Genomic DNA, 19,345 nt, shown 5'->3' with positions numbered 1-19,345 from the left:
GAACATCTGGCGGAAGTGTTTGAAGCCCTATCCAGGTATGGGATGAAGCTAAAACCATCTAAATGCCACCTACTGAAACCTAAGGTCTAGTACCTGGGGCATGTGGTCCGCGCCGAGGGCATGGCACCGGATCCTGAGAAGATCACAGCCATCCAGAACTGGCCAAGGCCCAATACTGTCAGAGAAGTGCGGCAGTTCCTAGGCTTGATGGGGTACTATCGTAGGTTCGTAAAAGGCTACACCAAGATGGCGGCCCCTTTACAAGATCTCCTGGTCGAGTAACCCAAGTATGGCAAGCCCTCTGGCCCTCTGTTCAAGTGGGGTAAGGAACAAGAAGATTCCTTTGAGCAGATCAAGTTAGCTATGACGGGGGATGAGTTCCTTGCATATCCCGACTACGGTGTCCCGTTTATACTGTACACGGATGCCAGCAGCATAGGATTAGGAGTGGTCCTGTCTCAGGTGCAGAAGGGCAAAGAGAAGGTAATCGCCTATGCCAGCAGGAAGCTGAGGCCTACAGAAAGAAACCCAGAGAACTATAGTTCTTTCAAGTTAAAGTTCTTGGCACTCGAATGCGCCGTAACCGAGAGATTCAAGCACTACCTGGCTTCCACAAAATTTACAGTGTATACGAATAATAATACACTGACCCATCTGGACACGGTGAAGCTTGGAGTGCTAGAACAGCGTTGGGTTGCAAGATTGGCGAATTATGATTTCACCATAAAATACAGGGCTGGCCGCAAGAACACCAATGCGGATGCACTATCCAGAATGCCCCATTTACCTGATGATGGGAAGGATGAGGATGACTTGGAGGAGATTGAATTGCCTGCCTTCCACCGGACCGGTAGCATAGAATGGCCCCGGTCCCATAGCACTCAGCAGGAGGCAACCTTCAATCCATTACTCCATCACGGTTGGCAAGAAGCCCAGGATGGTGACCCTGCGGCCAGGCTCATTAAAGCACTGTTAGCCCAAGCTGGCTCCCGTCTTGAACCAGATGCTACAGAAGAAGCTAAGAAGCTGTGGCAGGACAGGAGTCGACTATACCTCCATCAAGGCAAGTTATGCAGAAGTCTGAGCAATCCCAAGACGCACAAAAGAATCTGCCAGATAGTGATACCCAAAGCGCATGTCCCGGTGGTCCTGGAGGCGTACCACGATAAAGCAGGGCACTTTGGGTGGAAGAAGCTGGAGATGTTGCTGAGAAGTTGCTTCTACTGGATTGGGATGAGAGATACCGTAGAAGCATGGTGCAGGAACTGTGGTCCTTGCGCCTTGAGGAGGCAAGATGGTACCAGTCAGTGAGCACCACTCCAACCAATAGTCACCAAACAGCCCCTGGAGATTGTAGCTTTGGATCACGTCAAGCTAACCCCAAGCATGAGTGGTTATACCTATGCCCTCATGATGGTGGACCACTATTCCCGATTCCTGGTGGTGGTACCTGTGAAAGATCTAACTGCCAGCACAGCGGCAAAGGCATTCCAGGCACACTTCTGCAGGCCGCATGGATATCCCGATCAGGTCCTCACCGATCAAGGTCCAGCGTTTGAGGCTGAAATTTTCCGGGAAGTCTGTAGTCTGTATGGGTTTAAGAAGATACGCACTACACCCTACCATGCTCAGACAAATGGGATGTGCGAAAAGATGAACCACTTGGTGATCAACCTGCTGAAGACCCTACCACTTGAGGAGCGGAACCAGTGGCCTGAAAAATTGCCAGATCTTGTTGACATCTACAATAACATTCCTGCTGGATCCACCAAATGTGCACCTGCTTACCTGATGAGTGCCAGACCTGGGAGACTCCCAGTGGACTTAACCCTGCTTTACACGTAGCAATTTGTCGTGCAATCGCATTTGCGATCGCACCTGCATCCACCGTTTGTGCGGCATGGGCAATTTGTTGCCTGTGTCGCACAAAGTCGTAAACCCCCGTCATGCGCACTTACCTTCCAAACGACCTCGCTGTGGGCGGCGAACATCCTCTTCCTGAAGGGGGAGAGACGTTCGGCATAACAGCGACGTCACACAGCGGCCGGCCAATAGTAGCGGAGGGGCAGAGATGAGCGGGACGCAAACATCCCCCCCACCTCCTTCCTCCCGCATTGCCGGCGGGACGCAGGTAAGCTGCAGTTCAGCGTTCCTGGGGTGTCACACAGAGCGATGTGTGCTGCCCCAGGAACGATGAACAACCGGCGCAGAGAAGGACGTGCGATTTTTAGAAAATGAGAGAAGTGTCAACGAGCAACGATAAGGTGAGTATTTTTGCTCGTTAACAGACGCTCGTAGCTGTCACACGCTACGATATGTCACACGGCACCGGATGTGCGTCACTTACGACGTGACCCCGACGACATATCGTTTGATATATCATAGCGTGTAAGGTGCCCTTTAGATCCAGATCGCCAGATCCAGTAAAAGCAGATTCAAAAGTATGTTGAAGATTATTTGAATCAGAATAGAGAAAAGCAAGAAAGGAACTTCCACGAGCAGGCAAAAGCTACCTCTTTCTCACCAGGTGAGATGGTACTGAAGAGGAAAAGAAAGTTGCACAAATTGCATGACCAATGGGAGAGGGAACCTTACGCGGTGCAACCATCCAACTTTGACAACCAAAAGACTTGCCTCATCAGCAAGGATAAGGGAAGAACCACGTCTACTGTCTCCCGAGACCACTTGAAGAAGTGTCCAGAGCCCTTAAGAGTTGTAGATGAACCCCAGCCCCAACCTCAGGTGGTGGAAAGAAAGAAGAGGATGATTCGTACCATTCTAGGTGACTTCCCAGAAGATTGGCCCATTCAAAATGGAGCAGTGATAGTCCCTGTGTTAACATTCCCACAACGCATGGAAGAACCAGAACAGGAAAGTCTTACTGACACTGCACCCACTCCCACACCTAGAGTAGTACCTGTACCCTTACTACGCACATGTAGAGTCCTACCAGCCACACCTGACACTGAGGGCGAGGAACCTGTAGGAATCATTGCCACATCACAGGGGGAAGAAGAGGGTCCAGAATTGAGAAGGTCGACCCGGGTTAACTTTGGTCAGCCCCCATTGAGATGTAGAGAGTGATGGTAGCGGCACTAGGCTATCTAAAGTTAGAATGTTAGAAAAATCTGTGTTTTCCTTTATTGTTTTTATTAGTTTGTTATTTTTCTTGAGAAATGATAAGTGCTGTTATTATATGCAAAATGATGATTATTGGGTTTAATCAACTGAGTACCTCACCTGATTGAAGAAGTTATATGATGTTTGCACCTGGTGCATGGACTCCGTTTCTTTTATATATTTTAGTAGTAAAAATGGACCATGGCTGCGGGACTGGTTGCGGCCAGCAAGGACTTGTGCTCATTGTAAATAACTTGCACCTCCTGTGCCTACCAGAATCGTCCTTTCAAATCCGGGACTTTAACCCTGTCACGGACCCCAAGTAGGAATGCAGCTGGTCAGGTTTGTTTGGGTGGAGGGTTAATGGGATCTGGGATGTTGGAACTGAACTGTCGCAGGAAGGGGCTGCAACGGAGCAGGTTGAGCCCCCACTACTAATGCAACCGGTAGCGTTCCATAGTTTGTAAAAGGTGAACTCTTAAGCGGGCTTTATACGCTGCAATCCCGCCATCGTTTGTGCGACACGGGCATATCGCTGCCCGTCGGGCACAAAATCGCGCACATGCTTACATGCATAGCAATGTCGCTGTGAACGGCATACCGCCTCCTTTCTAAGGGGGCGGTCCGTTCGGCGTCACAGCGACGTCAGTAAGCGGCCGCCCAATCAAAGCGGAGGGGCGGAGATGAGCGGGACGAACATCCCGCCCACCTCCTTCCTTCCTCATTGCTGGCGGGACGCAGGTAAGGTGAGGTTCCTCGTTCCTGCGGTGTCACACGTAGCGGTGTCTGCTGCCGCAGGAACGACGAACTACATCGTCCAAGTATCAGCAACGATAATTGGGAAGACGGGAGCATGTCACCAATGAGCGATTTTGAACGTTTTTCCGATGATTCAAAATCGCTCATAGGAGTCACACACGAAATCGCTACAGCGGCCAGATGTGCGTCACAAATTCCGTAACCCCAACGAGATTGCTGTAGCGAAATCGTAGTGTGTAAAGCCACCTTTAGAGTTTGGTGAAACGGTAAAGTAAATGTGCCTCCTTTATGTGGGATGAAAACTAAAAAATTTAATAAAAATGTTATTCCTTTTTACATTTGCAGTTAAAAACAAAAATAAAAAAAAATAAACCTTTGGATGTCCTGTAGCTCGAGGACGAGCTATGTTTTAATCAAGGGGGAATGTGACGTCCATGGACTATTTAGGTCGTCACTCAGTACTGCACAAACTGCCCTCCCCGTGCAGTATTCAACCCCCCATGGTTCTGGGTCTCTATCCTGCAGTGCAGTCTCAATCAGCATTCACAAATCCTAGATACACTTTGCATCACAACTGTCAGGCACACCAGTGGGCTGCTTTAGCAGGAATAGGGCCACCCACCTAGGGGTCAGACAGGGAGGTGGAAGGTGTCAAGGTTAGTTAGTCGAGTGGTAGCCCTCGAGCTGTGAGGAGCGCTGAGGAAGCTGGGAGTTGGAGCTCCCAGGGGAGAGGAAAACTAGGTCACAGACGGTGGTCTGGACCTAGAGGAGTCAGACCCCCGGTCGCAGGGGATTGAGGCTAGGTGCCTGGAATCCGTCGAGGAGGACGGCTGGCAGCCTGGTCTTATCACCGGTCCGGGACCGAATGCACGATGGGGTACACGGACCCTAGGTTGGGGATAAGCTTCAGGAAACCCGGCAATTAACCTGAGGAAAACGAGGCCTTTATGGACTGTTCCCAACCAGCTCGGAGATCGGGGGCACTAGCGCAATGAGAGGGATAGGGCTTTCCTAGCAAGCAGCCCACTGAAATCCCAAGCATGAGCTCCTGAGAGCAGGCTCCTTCACTTAGCCACAGTGGGGAGCGGGGCCCGAATAGCTCCAAGCTACCGGATCACAATGGACAATCTAAAACTTAGTGCCAGAAGGCAGGTTACAGACCACCAGCAGCACTGTAGGGGACGGGACCCGGACGAGCTCCCCTCGAGAGGCAACGGCGTTCAGAGACTTGGTTTACCCTGTTGTCAGCGTCTGCTTCATTGCTGAGTGAGTACCCAACTGACCCCTGCACTGTGTCCCAGCACCTCCAAACAGAGTCCCGGGGCCTGTCCCTACCCGTGGAGGGTAACGTCACCTAGCTGCCCCACTCCATCACCCCGAGTACTCCCAAAGGCAGCGGCGGTACTCCAAAATTACCGTACACCACGGGTGGCATCACAAACTACACCGAATCCCCTCTAAATACCCCCCTTTTACATTTGAGTGTGGCCCCTAAGCCCCCGGGTCCGGAGACCCTCGAGCTACGAACGAACACCACCCTCGGATCCGAGTGGTTCGATCTGCTGCTGGGTCGGCACATCTGTCTCTGTGTGCACCGCACTGCAGTCGCATAACATGTGAGTGCAGTGCAATGTTTCACACGTTCCCCTAGTATTGTATGGGGGTGCGTGAGCCGAGACTCGCTGCCAAACACAGCATGCTGCGATAGTACCAAGGGCACGATTCATGTCGAGATATTAAAGAAATTAAAGATATTAAAGAAAAGAGGAAACTGCCTCATTGATTAACACTGGTATGAGTGTAATCCGATTTTTTTATCCTATTGCACTTGTACATGAAAATCGCAGGTGGAAAAGAGCCCTAAGGACTAGTATCGCTGGAGTCTGTCCACTGACTGGGAAACTTCTGTAACGTTCAGGCCTGGTACTCATGATTTGGGAAAGGAGGTGGCCCTCTATCCGTCCCCAACAAAAGCCCTTCCCACCTGCTCAGTTTCACCCTGAGGGACATGTCTTGAATGCTACAAACCAGGCTCCAGGTTTTTTTGGGCCCCGGGCGAAAAAGTTTCAGCGGGCCCCAGGCACAGGCAGAAACACACATAAACAGATACATACACATACAGGCGTACATATATACATATTTGAAGACAAATTCACAAAAATACATAGAAACAGACATAAATATATACACAGTCATATATACTGATATACATAGATATACACGTCATACAGTTAGGTCCAGAGATATTTGGACAGTGACACAATTTTCGCGAGTTGGGCTCTGCATGCCACCACATTGGATTTGAAATGAAACCTCTACAACAGAATTCAAGTGCAGATTGTAACGTTTAATTTGAAGGTTTGAATAAAAATATCTGATAGAAATTGTAGGAATTGTACACATTTCTTTACAAACACTCCACATTTTAGGAGGTCAAAAGTAATTGGACAAATAAACCAAACCCAAACAAAATATTTTTATTTTCAATATTTTGTTGCGAATCCTTTGGAGGCAATCACTGCCTTAAGTCTGGAACCCATGGACATCACCAAACGCTGGGTTTCCTCCTTCTTAATGCTTTGCCAGGCCTTTACAGCCGCAGCCTTCAGGTCTTGCTTGTTTGTGGGTCTTTCCGTCTTAAGTCTGGATTTGAGCAAGTGAAATGCATGCTCAATTGAGTTAAGATCTGGTGATTGACTTGGCCATTGCAGAATGTTCCACTTTTTTGCACTCATGAACTCCTGGGTAGCTTTGGCTGTATGCTTGGGGTCATTGTCCATCTGTACTATGAAGCGCCGTCCGATCAACTTTGCGGCATTTGGCTGAATCTGGGCTGAAAGTATATCCCGGTACACTTCAGAATTCATCCGGCTACTCTTGTCTGCTGTTATGTCATCAATAAACACAAGTGACCCAGTGCCATTGAAAGCCATGCATGCCCATGCCATCACGTTGCCTCCACCATGTTTTACAGAGGATGTGGTGTCCCTTGGATCATGTGCCGTTCCCTTTCTTCTCCAAACTTTTTTCTTCCCATCATTCTGGTACAGGTTAATCTTTGTCTCATCTGTCCATAGAATACTTTTCCAGAACTGAGCTGGCTTCATGAGGTGTTTTTCAGCAAATTTAACTCTGGCCTGTCTATTTTTGAAATTGATGAATGGTTTGCATCTAGATGTGAACCCTTTGTATTTACTTTCATGGAGTCTTCTCTTTACTGTTGACTTAGAGACAGATACACCTACTTCACTGAGAGTGTTCTGGACTTCAGTTGATGTTGTGAACGGGTTCTTCTTTCACCAAAGAAAGTATGTGGCGATCATCCACCACTGTTGTCATCCGTGGACGCCCAGGCCTTTTTGAGTTCCCAAGCTCACCAGTCAATTCCTTTTTTCTCAGAATGTACCCGACTGTTGATTTTGCTACTCCAAGCATGTCTGCTATCTCTCTGATGGATTTTTTCTTTTTTTTCAGCCTCAGGATGTTCTGCTTCACCTCAATTGAGAGTTCCTTAGACCGCATGTTGTCTGGTCACAGCAACAGCTTCCAAATGCAAAACCACACACCTGTAATCAACCCCAGACCTTTTAACTACTTCATTGATTACAGGTTAACGAGGGAGACGCCTTCAGAGTTAATTGCAGCCCTTAGAGTCCCTTGTCCAATTACTTTTGGTCCCTTGAAAAAGAGGAGGCTATGCATTACAGAGCTATGATTCCTAAACCCTTTCTCCGATTTGGATGTGAAAACTCTCATATTGCAGCTGGGAGTGTGCACTTTCAGCCCATATTATATATATAATTGTATTTCTGAACTTGTTTTTGTAAACAGCTAAAATAACAAAACTTGTGTCACTGTCCAAATATTTCTGGACCTAACTGTATATGCACAGACACATCGCTAGAACAACTGTTAAGAGGAGACTTTGTGCAGCAGGCCTTCATGGTAAAATAGCTGCTAGGAAACCACTGCTAAGGACAGGCAAAAAGCAGAAGAGACTTGTTTGAGCTAAAGAAAACAAGGAATGGACATTAGACCAGTGGAAATCTGTGCTTTGTTCTGATGAGTCCAAATTTGAGATCTTTGGATCCAACTATCGTGTCTTTGTGCGATGTAGAAAAGGTGAACAAATGGACTCTACATGCCTGGTTCCCACCATGAAGCATGGAGAAGGAGGTGTGATGGTGTGGGGATGCTTTGCTGGTGACACTGTTGGGGATTTATTCAAAATTGAAGGCATACTGAACCAGCATGGCTACCACAGCATCTTGCAGCGGCATGCTATTCCATCTGGTTTGCATTCAGTTGGACCATCATTTATTTTTCAACAGGACAATGACCCCAAACACACCTCCAGGCTGTGTAAGGGCTATTTGACTAAGAAGGAGAGTGTTGAGGTTCTACACCAGATGACCTGGCCTCCACAGTCACCAGACCTGAACCCAATCGAGATGGTTTGGGGTGAACTGGACTGCAGAGTGAAGGCAAAAGGGTCAACAAGTGCTAAGCATCTTTGGGAACTCCTTCAAGACTGTTGGAACCATTTCCGGTGACTATCTCTTGAAGCTCATCAAGAGAATGCCAAGAGTGTGCAAAGTAGTAATCAAAGCAAAAGGTGGCTACTTTGAAGAACCTAGAATATAAGACATATTTTCAGTTTTTTCACACTTTTTTTGTTAAGTATTTCATTCCACATGTGTAAATTCATAGTTTAGATGCCTTCAATGTGAATCTACAATTTTCAGAGTCATGAAAATAAAAAAAACTCTTTGAATGAGAAGGTGTGTCCAAACATTTGGTCTGTACTGTATGTATATGTATATATATATATATATATATATATATATATATATATACATATACATACAGTATACTATACTATATATATATATATATATATATATATATATATATATATATATATATAAAAAATATATATATATATATATACTCTAGCCCCTGTCCCTCCTGTGAGATAAATATATATCTATCTCACTGGAGGGGCTGGGGGCTACAGTATATACATCACAGGAGGCGCTGGGGGCTACAGTATGTACATCACAGGAAGGCTGGGGGCTACAGTATATACACCACAGGACTGGCTGGGGGCTATAGTATATACATCACAAGAGGGGCTGGGGCTAAAGTATATACATCACAAGAGGGCCTTGGAGCTACATTATTTAAATCACAAATTCAAGGACTGTGGCGGAAAAGAAAAAGTCTAGACTTTGTTCATGTTCCTTAAATAAATGACTTGGAATAATAACTTTTGGAATTGAATGGTGACAAGCGCGGCGATGATCCCTGATTTCCTATAGAAGTCAGTATTTAAATCACAGGAGGGTCTGGGGCTACAGTATATACATCACAGGAGGGGCTGCACACATTCTATAGGATAATGGGGAGGAAACAGTAGGTGGGGTGATGGTGAGGTGGCAGCTCTGGCCGTGGTGAAGCGGTGGGGTCATTGGAGACTATAGACATCTCTGAACAGATGAGTTTTCAAGTTCCGCTTGAAGCTTGCAAGTGTAGCAGAGAATCTAATTTGTGGAGGCAACAAATTCCAGAAGACAGGGATGCTTGGGAGACGTCTTGTAGGCAGTTGCATGAGGAGTGCATGAGTGAGTAGAGAAGGAGATCTTGGAAAGAGCAGAGATTACGTGTTAGAGTGTAGCGGGAGATTAGTTCAGAGAAATACAGGGGAAACAGATTATGGACAGCTTTGTAGGTTTGTGTTAGTAGTTTGAGTTGGATGCAGTGGAGAAATGGGAGCCAATGGAGGGATTTGCAGAGGGGAGAAGTGGAATGGTGATGCGGAGTAAGGTGGATCAGTTGGGCAGCAGAGTTAAGGATGGAATGGAGAGGTGCGGGAATATTGGATGGATGGAAGGATGAATTCTGGAAATATTTTTTTAGCTGAAGACTGCAGGAAGTGGCAAGGGATTTGATGTATGGTATGAAGAATAAGGCAGAATCGAGGGTCACTTTGAGGAATCAGACTACGGGTACTGGGGAGAGCGTGATGTTATTTATTGTAATAGATAAATCAGGTGGGAAAGATAAGTGAGATAGAGGAAAGATGATTAGTTCAGTTTTGGCCACATTTAGCTTTAGGAAGCAAGAGAAGAAGGAGGATATGGACGACAGACACTACGGGATTCTGGACAGTAGAGTAGTGACATCTGTGCCAGAGAGGTAGATCTGAGTGTCATCAGCGTATAGGAGGTACTGAAAGCCATGGGACTTTATGAGTTGTCCCAGGCCAAATGTATAGATGGAAAAGAGTAAGGGTCCCAGGACAGAGCCTTGGGGAACACCAACAGAGGACAGGATGAAGAGGTTTTGTGGGAGTGAGAGACAGTAAAAGTGTGGTTGGAAAGGTATGAAGAGATCCAGGAGAGGGCAAGGTCTCGGACATCAAGGGAAGAGAGAATCTGTAATAGGAGGGAGTGGTCGACAGTTTTATAGGCAAAGGACAGATTCAGAAGGAGGAGTATGGAGAAGTGGCTGTTGGCTTTGGCAGGAAGTCATTTTTAATTTTAGCCAGGGCAGTTTCAGTAGAGTGATGTGGATGGAAGCTGGATTGTAGCCTGTCAAAGAGAAAGATGAGAGGTGGAAAGAAATTTCAGCATGAACATGCTGTTTGAGGAGTTTGGAAGTGAATGGTGGTAGCGATATGGGGCAATAGCTGGTAGTTGAGCTCGGATCGAGGGAAGATTTCTTTAGGATGGCTGTGATTGTTCCATATTTGAAAGCAGAAGGGAAGGTACCAGAGTTTAAGGATAGGTTGAAAAGATGGGTTAAGGCTGGGATGAGCGTAGTGGTGAGGTTGGGGAGGAGAAGGGATGGGGTCAAGTGCACAGGTGGTGAGGTGTGCTTTCGAGAAAAGATGTTCAAACTCTCCTTCTGTGATGGTGGGGAGTAAGTTTATGGGGTAGAGGCAGTGGTCTATTATATCAGTTGGGAGCAGTTGCGTCTAACCCACATAAATTGACATTTGTAATATTGGCTAGCCAGGTGGGTAGGTAGCAACTGTCAAGTGGAATGAAACTATTTGAGTCCACCGATTTGCGGTAACTTTTGGTGGATATATTGTTGTGGTCAATGAAATTAGTAATACCAGAAAGTTAACAATAGTATTGCTATTTGTGGGGGTGAATTCTATGCCATAGTTATTGGAGTTAAGGGATTCCAGAAATTCTGTTAGAGAAGCAGCAGAATTATCCAATATAATGATAATGTCATCGATAAATCGACCCTATACTACTAGGCCATTGGCAAGAACATAAATATAGCTTCACCCATTTATGTGTAACAAGTCTTAATTTCTGATAAAAATAATAACCATTTAAAAAAATAAAACATTTTCCACATTCATTTTCCACCAATGTGAGCTCTTTAATCTTTAACACAAGTTGTTTTGAAAGAAAACCATTTCACACAATCTCAACATAGAGATGGCTTCTACCACATGTGACTTTTTTGATGTTTAACCAACTGTGATTTACGCACAAAACTTTTCCCACAGTCTGAACATAAAAATGGCTTCTCCCCTGTGTGAATTCTGTGATGTTTAACAAAAGCTGATTGATCTGCAAAACATTTCCCACATTCCGAACATGAAAATGGTTTCTCCCCTGTGTGAGTTCTCAGATGTGTAACAAGAGTTAATTTACGCGCAAAAGATTTCCCACATTCTGAACATGAAAATGGCTTATCCCCTGTGTGAGTTGTCTGATGTATAACAAGAATTGATTTATTTGCAAAACATTTCCCACATTCTGAACATGAAAATGGCTTATTCCCTGTGTGACTTCTCTGATGCTTAACAAGAATTGATTTACTTGCAAAACATTTCCCACATTCTGAACATGAAAATGGCTTCTCCCCTGTGTGAATTCTATGATGCTTAACGAGAGTTGATTTACTTGCAAAACAATTTCCACATTCTGAACATGAAAATGGCTTCTCCCCTGTGTGAGTTCTCTGATGAGGAATAAGTTCAGATTTGTGGTTAAAACGTTTCCCACATTCTAAACATGCAAATGGCTCTTCTCCTGCATGAATTCTTTGATGTATAACAAGTTTTGATTTTACTGCAAAATGTTTCCCACATTCTGAACATGAAAATGGCTTCTCCCCTTTGTGAGATTTTTGATGTCCAACAAGAGTTGATTTATCTGTAAAACATTTCCCACATTCTGAACATGAAAATGGCTTCTCCCCAGTGTGAGTTCTCTGATGTGTAATAAGAGCTGATTTATATGCAAAACATTTTCCACATTCTGAACATGCAATTGGTTTATCTCCTGTGTGAATTCTCTGATGCTTAACAAGAGTTGATTTATTTGCAAAACAATTCCCACATTCTGAACATGAGAATGGCTTCTCCCCTGTGTGAGATTTTTGATGTCCAACAAAAGTTGATCTATGTGTAAAACATTTCCCACATTCTGAACATGAAAATGGCTTCTCCCCAGTGTGAGTTCTCCGATGTGTAATAAGAGCTGATTGATAATTAAAATATTTTCCACACTCTGTACAAGAAAATGTCTTCTTTCCTTTGGTAGGTCTAACATTCCTTCTGTGTCTTTTATTTTCCTTAATAGCCTGTGATGAAGCAGAAGATTGGACTTGTTTAATAGGATCAGATGATAGATCTTTGCTGTGAAGCACTGAGGATTCAGCTGAGATGACACAATCTTCTGCATATGTGTCTTGTGGCACACCAAGATCATATGAATCAAAGTATGTAGATGTGAGAAGTCCCTCTGATCTCCTAATACAGTCACCTGCCAAGAATAACACTTTTATTACTTTTTCAATAAAATAAACTTGGAAGTAATTTAACTATATATAAATCATTGAAAAATGTTATTATTCACTAAGGTATTTGTGACAAAACAGTTCACATTCTAACTGAAGACCACAGAGCAAGGACCACTAGATAATCATATCAGCCCACCAGGATCAGCTCTAGCAGTTTCCCAATTCAGGGTTGAATTCAGCATCTTCCTAGGTTCATATCTTGAGCGTCGGTCACCACTATTTTGTATTAAGACCCACAGTGGAGAATCATAAAAGGGTCATTCCATGTAAAGTGGACCAGTGGTCCCCACTCGACCTTCTCCGATTTTGCTGAAAATTTATAAGGATGTACATGTATGTTTGAAAAGAGGTTCTGTAAATTTTTAGGGCCAGATCTCAAATACATTGGGCACTGTTGACCTTTCACTGGAGGTCCCACCAAGCTTGTGGCTTCAGCTAAGAGGATTTTGCAAACTTTGGCACATAGCCATTAGAGTTTTATACTGGCTATGATGCTGAAATTTGGCATACTAGCTCAGCTTTTGCTGCTAAACACGATAAAATTATTACTGGCTATGACAAAACAATATTTTGGCCGCAATTTTGTGTCAAAGTAGCTTGTAAATTGTGTCGCATAAAATTTATGCCTAACTTTGCCCATATATAACTCAAGACCAAAAACCAATAGTAACTGGTACTTTGCCCTGTACACCAAACATCTACATGACTTTGCATTGCTGCAATATCACGGTCAAAGCATATGTATTTGTGGAAATATTCACATCCACATATGATGACAAACTTTAATAAAACGAATTTTACCTATTTTTAGGTCAAATTTCTCAAAAAGGGTACCCCTAAAATATATTAATTCTGATATCATTAGAAAGAGCACATTTTTCTCTACAAGGATCATTGTTTTTTTTTTTTTGAGTCTCTCAGTTTAAGAAAAGAAAAATGCCACTGAACATGGTGTTATTTATTAATAGGCAATGAATGGTAACTGCACTATTCAAACCCTTGCGTTGGTCAATGGTGGTTATACCACAACCAATTCACTAAGAATTGGTCTTATAATCCTATTAAGAATTGTAATAATGCTGTCTTTTGAGAATTGGCAGCCCCATCACCTAGGAGACATGGCCGATAACCGTGCAAGGCCAGCCACGGGCGGTCTCTTTATCGCAGGTTCCGAAGCCTGAGGGTGGGTGTCTTTGCCTAGGATCCCAAGCCTAATATTGGGTATCTTTTGTTGGCTCCCAAGCCATAATGTTCAGTCTAAGTGCAAGTGTAAGGTCTGAATAGTGCAGTTACCATTCATTGCGTATTAATAAATAACACCATGTTCAGTGGCATTTTTCTTTTCTTAAACTGAGAGACTCCAAAAAAAAACCCCAATGATCCTTGTAGAGAAAAATGTGCTCTTTCTAATGATATCAGAATTAATATATTTTAGGGGTACCCTTTTTGAGAAATTTGACCTAAAAATAGGTAAAATTCGTTTTTTTAAAGTTTGTCATCATATGTGGGTGTGAATATTTCCACAAATACATATGCTTTGACCGTGATATTGCAGCAATGCAAAGTCATGTAGATGTTTGGTGTACAGGGCAAAGCACCAGTTACTATTGGTTTTTGTAAAAGGATAAGGCACAGCCAATATAGTGGAGGTATATCGAGGTGCACTTGTTGGTTTCCAAACCATAAGTCAATCAAATAGGTACAAGGCACTCTCAAGGGTTAATTTTCATATAGTTTATTCCAAAATAGTCTTAAACATGTGACGTTTCAGCCACTAGGTGGCTTTCATCAGACAACTGAAATAAACAATAATTTACAAAAATTACTCAAATGAGCTAAATAAACAGAATAAAGGGAAAAGAAAGTTATAATAGGAAAAGCATATGATACTGCAGAGTTATCAGGATAGATATACTGCATATAAGAAACAGCGTTCAGTCAGTGAAAGAGTTAAAGCTACCTCACCTGGTATCATAAACTGGCCAAAATTGGACACTCCAATTTTGGCCTGTTTATACTCTGCAGTATCTCATGCTTTTCCTATTATAACTTTCTTTTCCCTCCCCTCCCCCCACATCCATGTATTGGTGTTTGTGTCCATCACAAAGGAAGGATGTATATAATCATTTTTGCTGCTAAGTCATACATTATGTCTTTTTATTTCTCTTTGATGAAATTGTCTTCCTTTTTTTTACATCTAAGCTGATTGCTTTATATTCTGTTTATTTAGCTCATTTGAGTAATTTTTGTAAATTATTGTTTATTTCAGTTGTCTGATGAAGGCCACCTAGTGGCTGAAACGTCACATGTTTAAGACCATTTTGGAAGAAAATTATATGAAAATTAACCCTTGAGAGTGCCTTGTACTTACTATTGGCTTTTGGTCTTGAGTTATATATGGGCAAAGTTAGGCATAAATTTTATGCAACACGTTTTACAAGCTACTTTGACACAAAATTGCGGCCAAAATATTGTTTTGTCATAGCCGGTAATAATTTTATCTTGTTTAGCAGCAAAAGTTGAGCTAGTATGCCAAATTTCAGCATCATAACCAGTATAGAACTCTAATGGCGATGTGCCAAAGTTTGCAAAATCCTCTTAGCTGAAGCCGCAGGCTTGGTGGGACCTCCAGTGAAAGGTCAACAGTGCCCAATGTATTTGAGATCTGGCCCTAAAAATGTACAGAAAATCTTTTCAAACATACATGTACATCCTTATAAATTTTCAGCAAAATCGGAGAAGGTCGAGTGGGGACGATTTTTAAAACTGGTCCACTTGATGTGGAATGACCCAAATGAGCCTGACAGTCAGTACTATTAGGGGGGGGTCTGTCCGGTCAAATCCCTGACAGCCACATGCATTTTAGAGCAGAATGGAGGAGAATTACTATTATGCATGAAGAAGCCCTGACTTTGTAGAAAAGGTAAAACTTGAAATGCAAATTAATTTTTAAATGAACCAAAAAAAATGATCACATCAACAAACAGGCACTCCAATAAACAATATAACCTACAAGGACAAGGAGTAGTATGTCATAACACAAATTGTATCATAAAATAGTCTTTATTGGCGGCATGGTGGCTCAGTGGTTAGCACTGCATTCCTGCAGCGCTGGGGTCCTGGGCTCAAATCCCACCAAGGACAACATCTGCAAGGACTTTGTATGTTCTCCCTGTGTTTGCGTGGGTTTCCTCCGGATACTTCGGCTTCCTCCCACACACCAAAGACATACGGATAGGGAATTTATATTGTGAGCCCCAATGGGGACAGTGTTGCTGATATAAGTAAAGCACTGTGGAATTAACAGCGCTATATATATGAATAAATATTATACTATTATATTTATTAATAAATGCAACAATAAAATATTCTAATGGTATCTTACCGAGTAAATCATCTCATTTTGAGAAACAAAGCCAAACATTTATTGAATAATTCATATATAATTCATAGGACAGTGGAGCTAAAGTATACTTCCAGTGCAAAAAATAAAAAAATCACTCAGAGTTTTAACTGAAAAAACAATAATTTATAAATATAAATACAAATATAATAAGATGCAAGTGCAAAAAAACCCTAAGAAGTTCTCACAAGGTGAATTAGGATAGCAAATTATAAAAGGAGAAAAAAAGCAATGCACTGATAACCAGCTGTTTTTGGTCAATACACTATATAGTTCAAAAGTTTGAAGAATCAGACTTTTATTTATCAAATGAGTTACATAATGAATAGAAAATATAGTCCAGACATTGACGAGGTTAGAAATAATGATTTTTACTTGAAATAATAATTTTCTCCTTCACACTTTGCTTTTGGCACAGAATGCCCCTGTGCAGCAATTCCAGCTTTGCAGACCTTTGGCATTCTAGCTGTTAATTTGAGGAGCTAATCTGGAGATATTTCACCCCATGCTTCCCCCCAACTACAAGTTGGATTGGCTTGATGGGCACTTTTTAAGTACCATATAGTCAAGCTGCTCCCACAACAGCTCAATAGGGTTGAGATCTGGTGACTGGGCTGGCCACTCCATTACAGATAGAATACCAACTGTCTGCTTCTTCCCTAAATAGTTCACACATAATTTGGAGGTGTGCTTAGAGTCATTGTCCTGTTGTAGGATGAAATTGGCTCCAATCAAGCGCTGTCCACAGGGTATGGAGTGGCGTTGCAAAATGGAGTGATAGCCTTCGTTATTCAAAATCTCTTTCACCTTGTACAAATCTCCCACTTTACTAGCACTAAAGCAACCCCAGACCATCACATTACCTCTACCATGCTTGACAGATGGTGTCAGGCACTCTTCCAGCATAATAATAATAATAACGTTTTATTTCTATAACACCAACATATTCCGCAGCGCTTTACAATTCAGAGGGGACATGTACAGACAATTTGAGACAATACAAAAAAAAACAAAATTAAGATACCAGGAGGAGTGAGGGCCCTGCTCGTAAGCTTACAGTCTATGAGGAAATAGGGGAGGCACAAAAGGTGAATGGGGGGGAAAAACCTTGTTATATAAGGTCCAGCCATTAATTTAATAGGGTATTCAAAACCAGCTGCATGAACCAGTCATTGGGCAGAATTTATACAGGTACAGGGGACAAGAATTGGAAGTACATTTTTTGTTATGAATGCCAGAAAGGGTCTAGATTAGATCAGGGCAGTGAGGTGATAGGCTAGTCTAAAGAAATGCGTTTTTAGGGCCTGCTTAAAGGTGTGGATGTTGGGAATTAATCAGATTGCTCTTGGTAGTGTGTTCCAGAGCATAGGCGCAGCTCGTGAGAAATCTTGAAGAAGGGAGTGGGAGGCTCGAATTGTCGAGGATGTCAAGGTCATTAGCAGAGCGGAGGGCACGGGTGGGGTGATAGACAGAGATGAGGGAGGAGATATAGGGTGGTGCGGAACCGTGGAGAGCTTTGTGAGTGAGAGTTATAAGTTTATATTGGATTCTGTAGAGGATAGGCAACCAGTGCAATGACTGGCAAAGAGCAGAGGCATCAGTGAAGCGGTTGCAGAGGAAAATGATCCTGGCTGCGTCATTCAGAATGGATTGGAGAGGGGAGAGTTTAGTAACAGGGAGACCAATTAGTAAGGAATTACAATAATCCAGGCGAGAATGAATGAGAGCGACAGTAAGAGTTTTTGCAGAGTCAACTGTAAGAAAAGGTCGAATTCTAGAGATGTTTTTGAGGTGGAATTGACAAGAACGAGCAAGTGAACGAATGTGGGGCGTGAAGGAGAGATCGGAGTCAAATATAACCCCAAGACAGCGGGCGTGCTGCTGGGGCGTAATGGTAGAGCCACACACAGAAATAGTAATATTGGGTTTCGGAAGGTTAGGAGAGGAAGGAAACAGAAGAAGTTCAGTTTTTGATAGGTTCAGTTTTAGATAGAGGGAGGACATGATGGAGACAGCGGACAGACAATCGGTAGTATTTTGTAATAGTGCAGGGGTGATGTCAGGAGAAGATGTGTACAGTTGGGTGTCATCAGCATAGAGATGGTACTGGAAACCAAATCTGCTGATAGTTTGTCCAATTGGGGCTGTGTATAGAGAGAAAAGGAAGGGGCCTAGGACTGAACCCTGAGGAACCCCGACCGTAAGGGGAAGAGGAGCCGGCAAAAGATACAGTGAATGAGCGGTCAGAGAGGTAAGAGGAGAACCAAGAAAGAACGGTGTCCTTGAGCCCGATAAAGCAGAGCATAGTGAGGAGGAGCTGGTGATCCACAGTATCGAATGCAGCAGAGAGATCCAGGAAAATCAGCAGGGAGTAGTGACCATTAGATTTAGCTGTAAGTAGATCATTAGAGACTTTAGTAAGGGCAGTTTCAGTTGAATGTAAAGGCCCCTTTACACACAGACTTTCAGCGATCCCACCAGCGATTCCAACCTGGCCGGGAAGTCTACAAAGTCTCTGGTGAGTCTCTGGTGAGCTGTCAAACAGGCAAACCTGGACAACGACGCAACAGCGATCCGGACCTGCAGAACGACCTAGGTAGTCAAACACTGGAAACGAGTGATGTGTCACAATTTCTGTCAATCACTATTCTCTGTCAGTCGGTCTCTCCCTCTTGGTCTCTATTCTCTCTCTGTCGATCCGTCACCATCTCTGTCCCTCTCTCACAGTCTGTCGGTCATTTTCCCCTCCTCTCTCATACTCACCGATCCCCAATCCCCGGCACGGCGCTGCACGGCATTCACACTGCTGCGGCGGCTTTTGCTATTTTGAAAAAGCCGGCCGCTCATTAAACAATTTCGTATTCCCTACTTTCCCCGCCCACAGGCGCCTATGATTGGTTGCAGTGAGACACGCCCCCACACTGAGTGACAGGTGTCTCACTGCACCCAATCACAGCAGCCGGTGGGCGGGTCTATACTGTGCAGTGAAATAAATAATTAATTAAAAAAAAACGCCGTGCGGTCCCCCCCAATTTTAATACCAGCCAGATAAAGCCATACGGCTGAAGGCTGGTATTCTCAGGATGGGGAGCCCCACGTTATGGGGAGCCCCCCAGCCTAACAATATCAGTGATACCGCTGGAGCCGCCACACGGCTGACGATTATAGTGACACCGGAGGGCAGGGGAAGGTACCAGCATCCAGCAGGAGAAGTCTCAGCTCCTGAACTGG

The 19,345-nt window shown here is 43.8% G+C and overlaps 1 protein-coding gene across 1 annotated transcript in view; it reads right to left on the bottom strand.

Annotated features, from left to right (window-relative positions):
* The window catches only part of LOC142312347 (uncharacterized), a 200,895-nt gene that overhangs the window by 96,922 nt on the left and 84,628 nt on the right, over positions 1-19,345 (bottom strand). Inside the window, 1 exon segment of the mRNA XM_075351284.1 lies at positions 11,391-12,674. Within this exon segment, the coding sequence (XP_075207399.1) occupies positions 11,391-12,674 (1,284 nt within the window).

Source organism: Anomaloglossus baeobatrachus, chromosome 5, assembly GCF_048569485.1.
Source record: "Anomaloglossus baeobatrachus isolate aAnoBae1 chromosome 5, aAnoBae1.hap1, whole genome shotgun sequence".
NCBI classification, from domain to species: Eukaryota; Metazoa; Chordata; class Amphibia; order Anura; family Aromobatidae; genus Anomaloglossus; species Anomaloglossus baeobatrachus.
The sequence above is the reverse complement of the archived record's forward strand: the minus strand, read 5'-3'. Positions and strand labels throughout refer to the sequence as shown.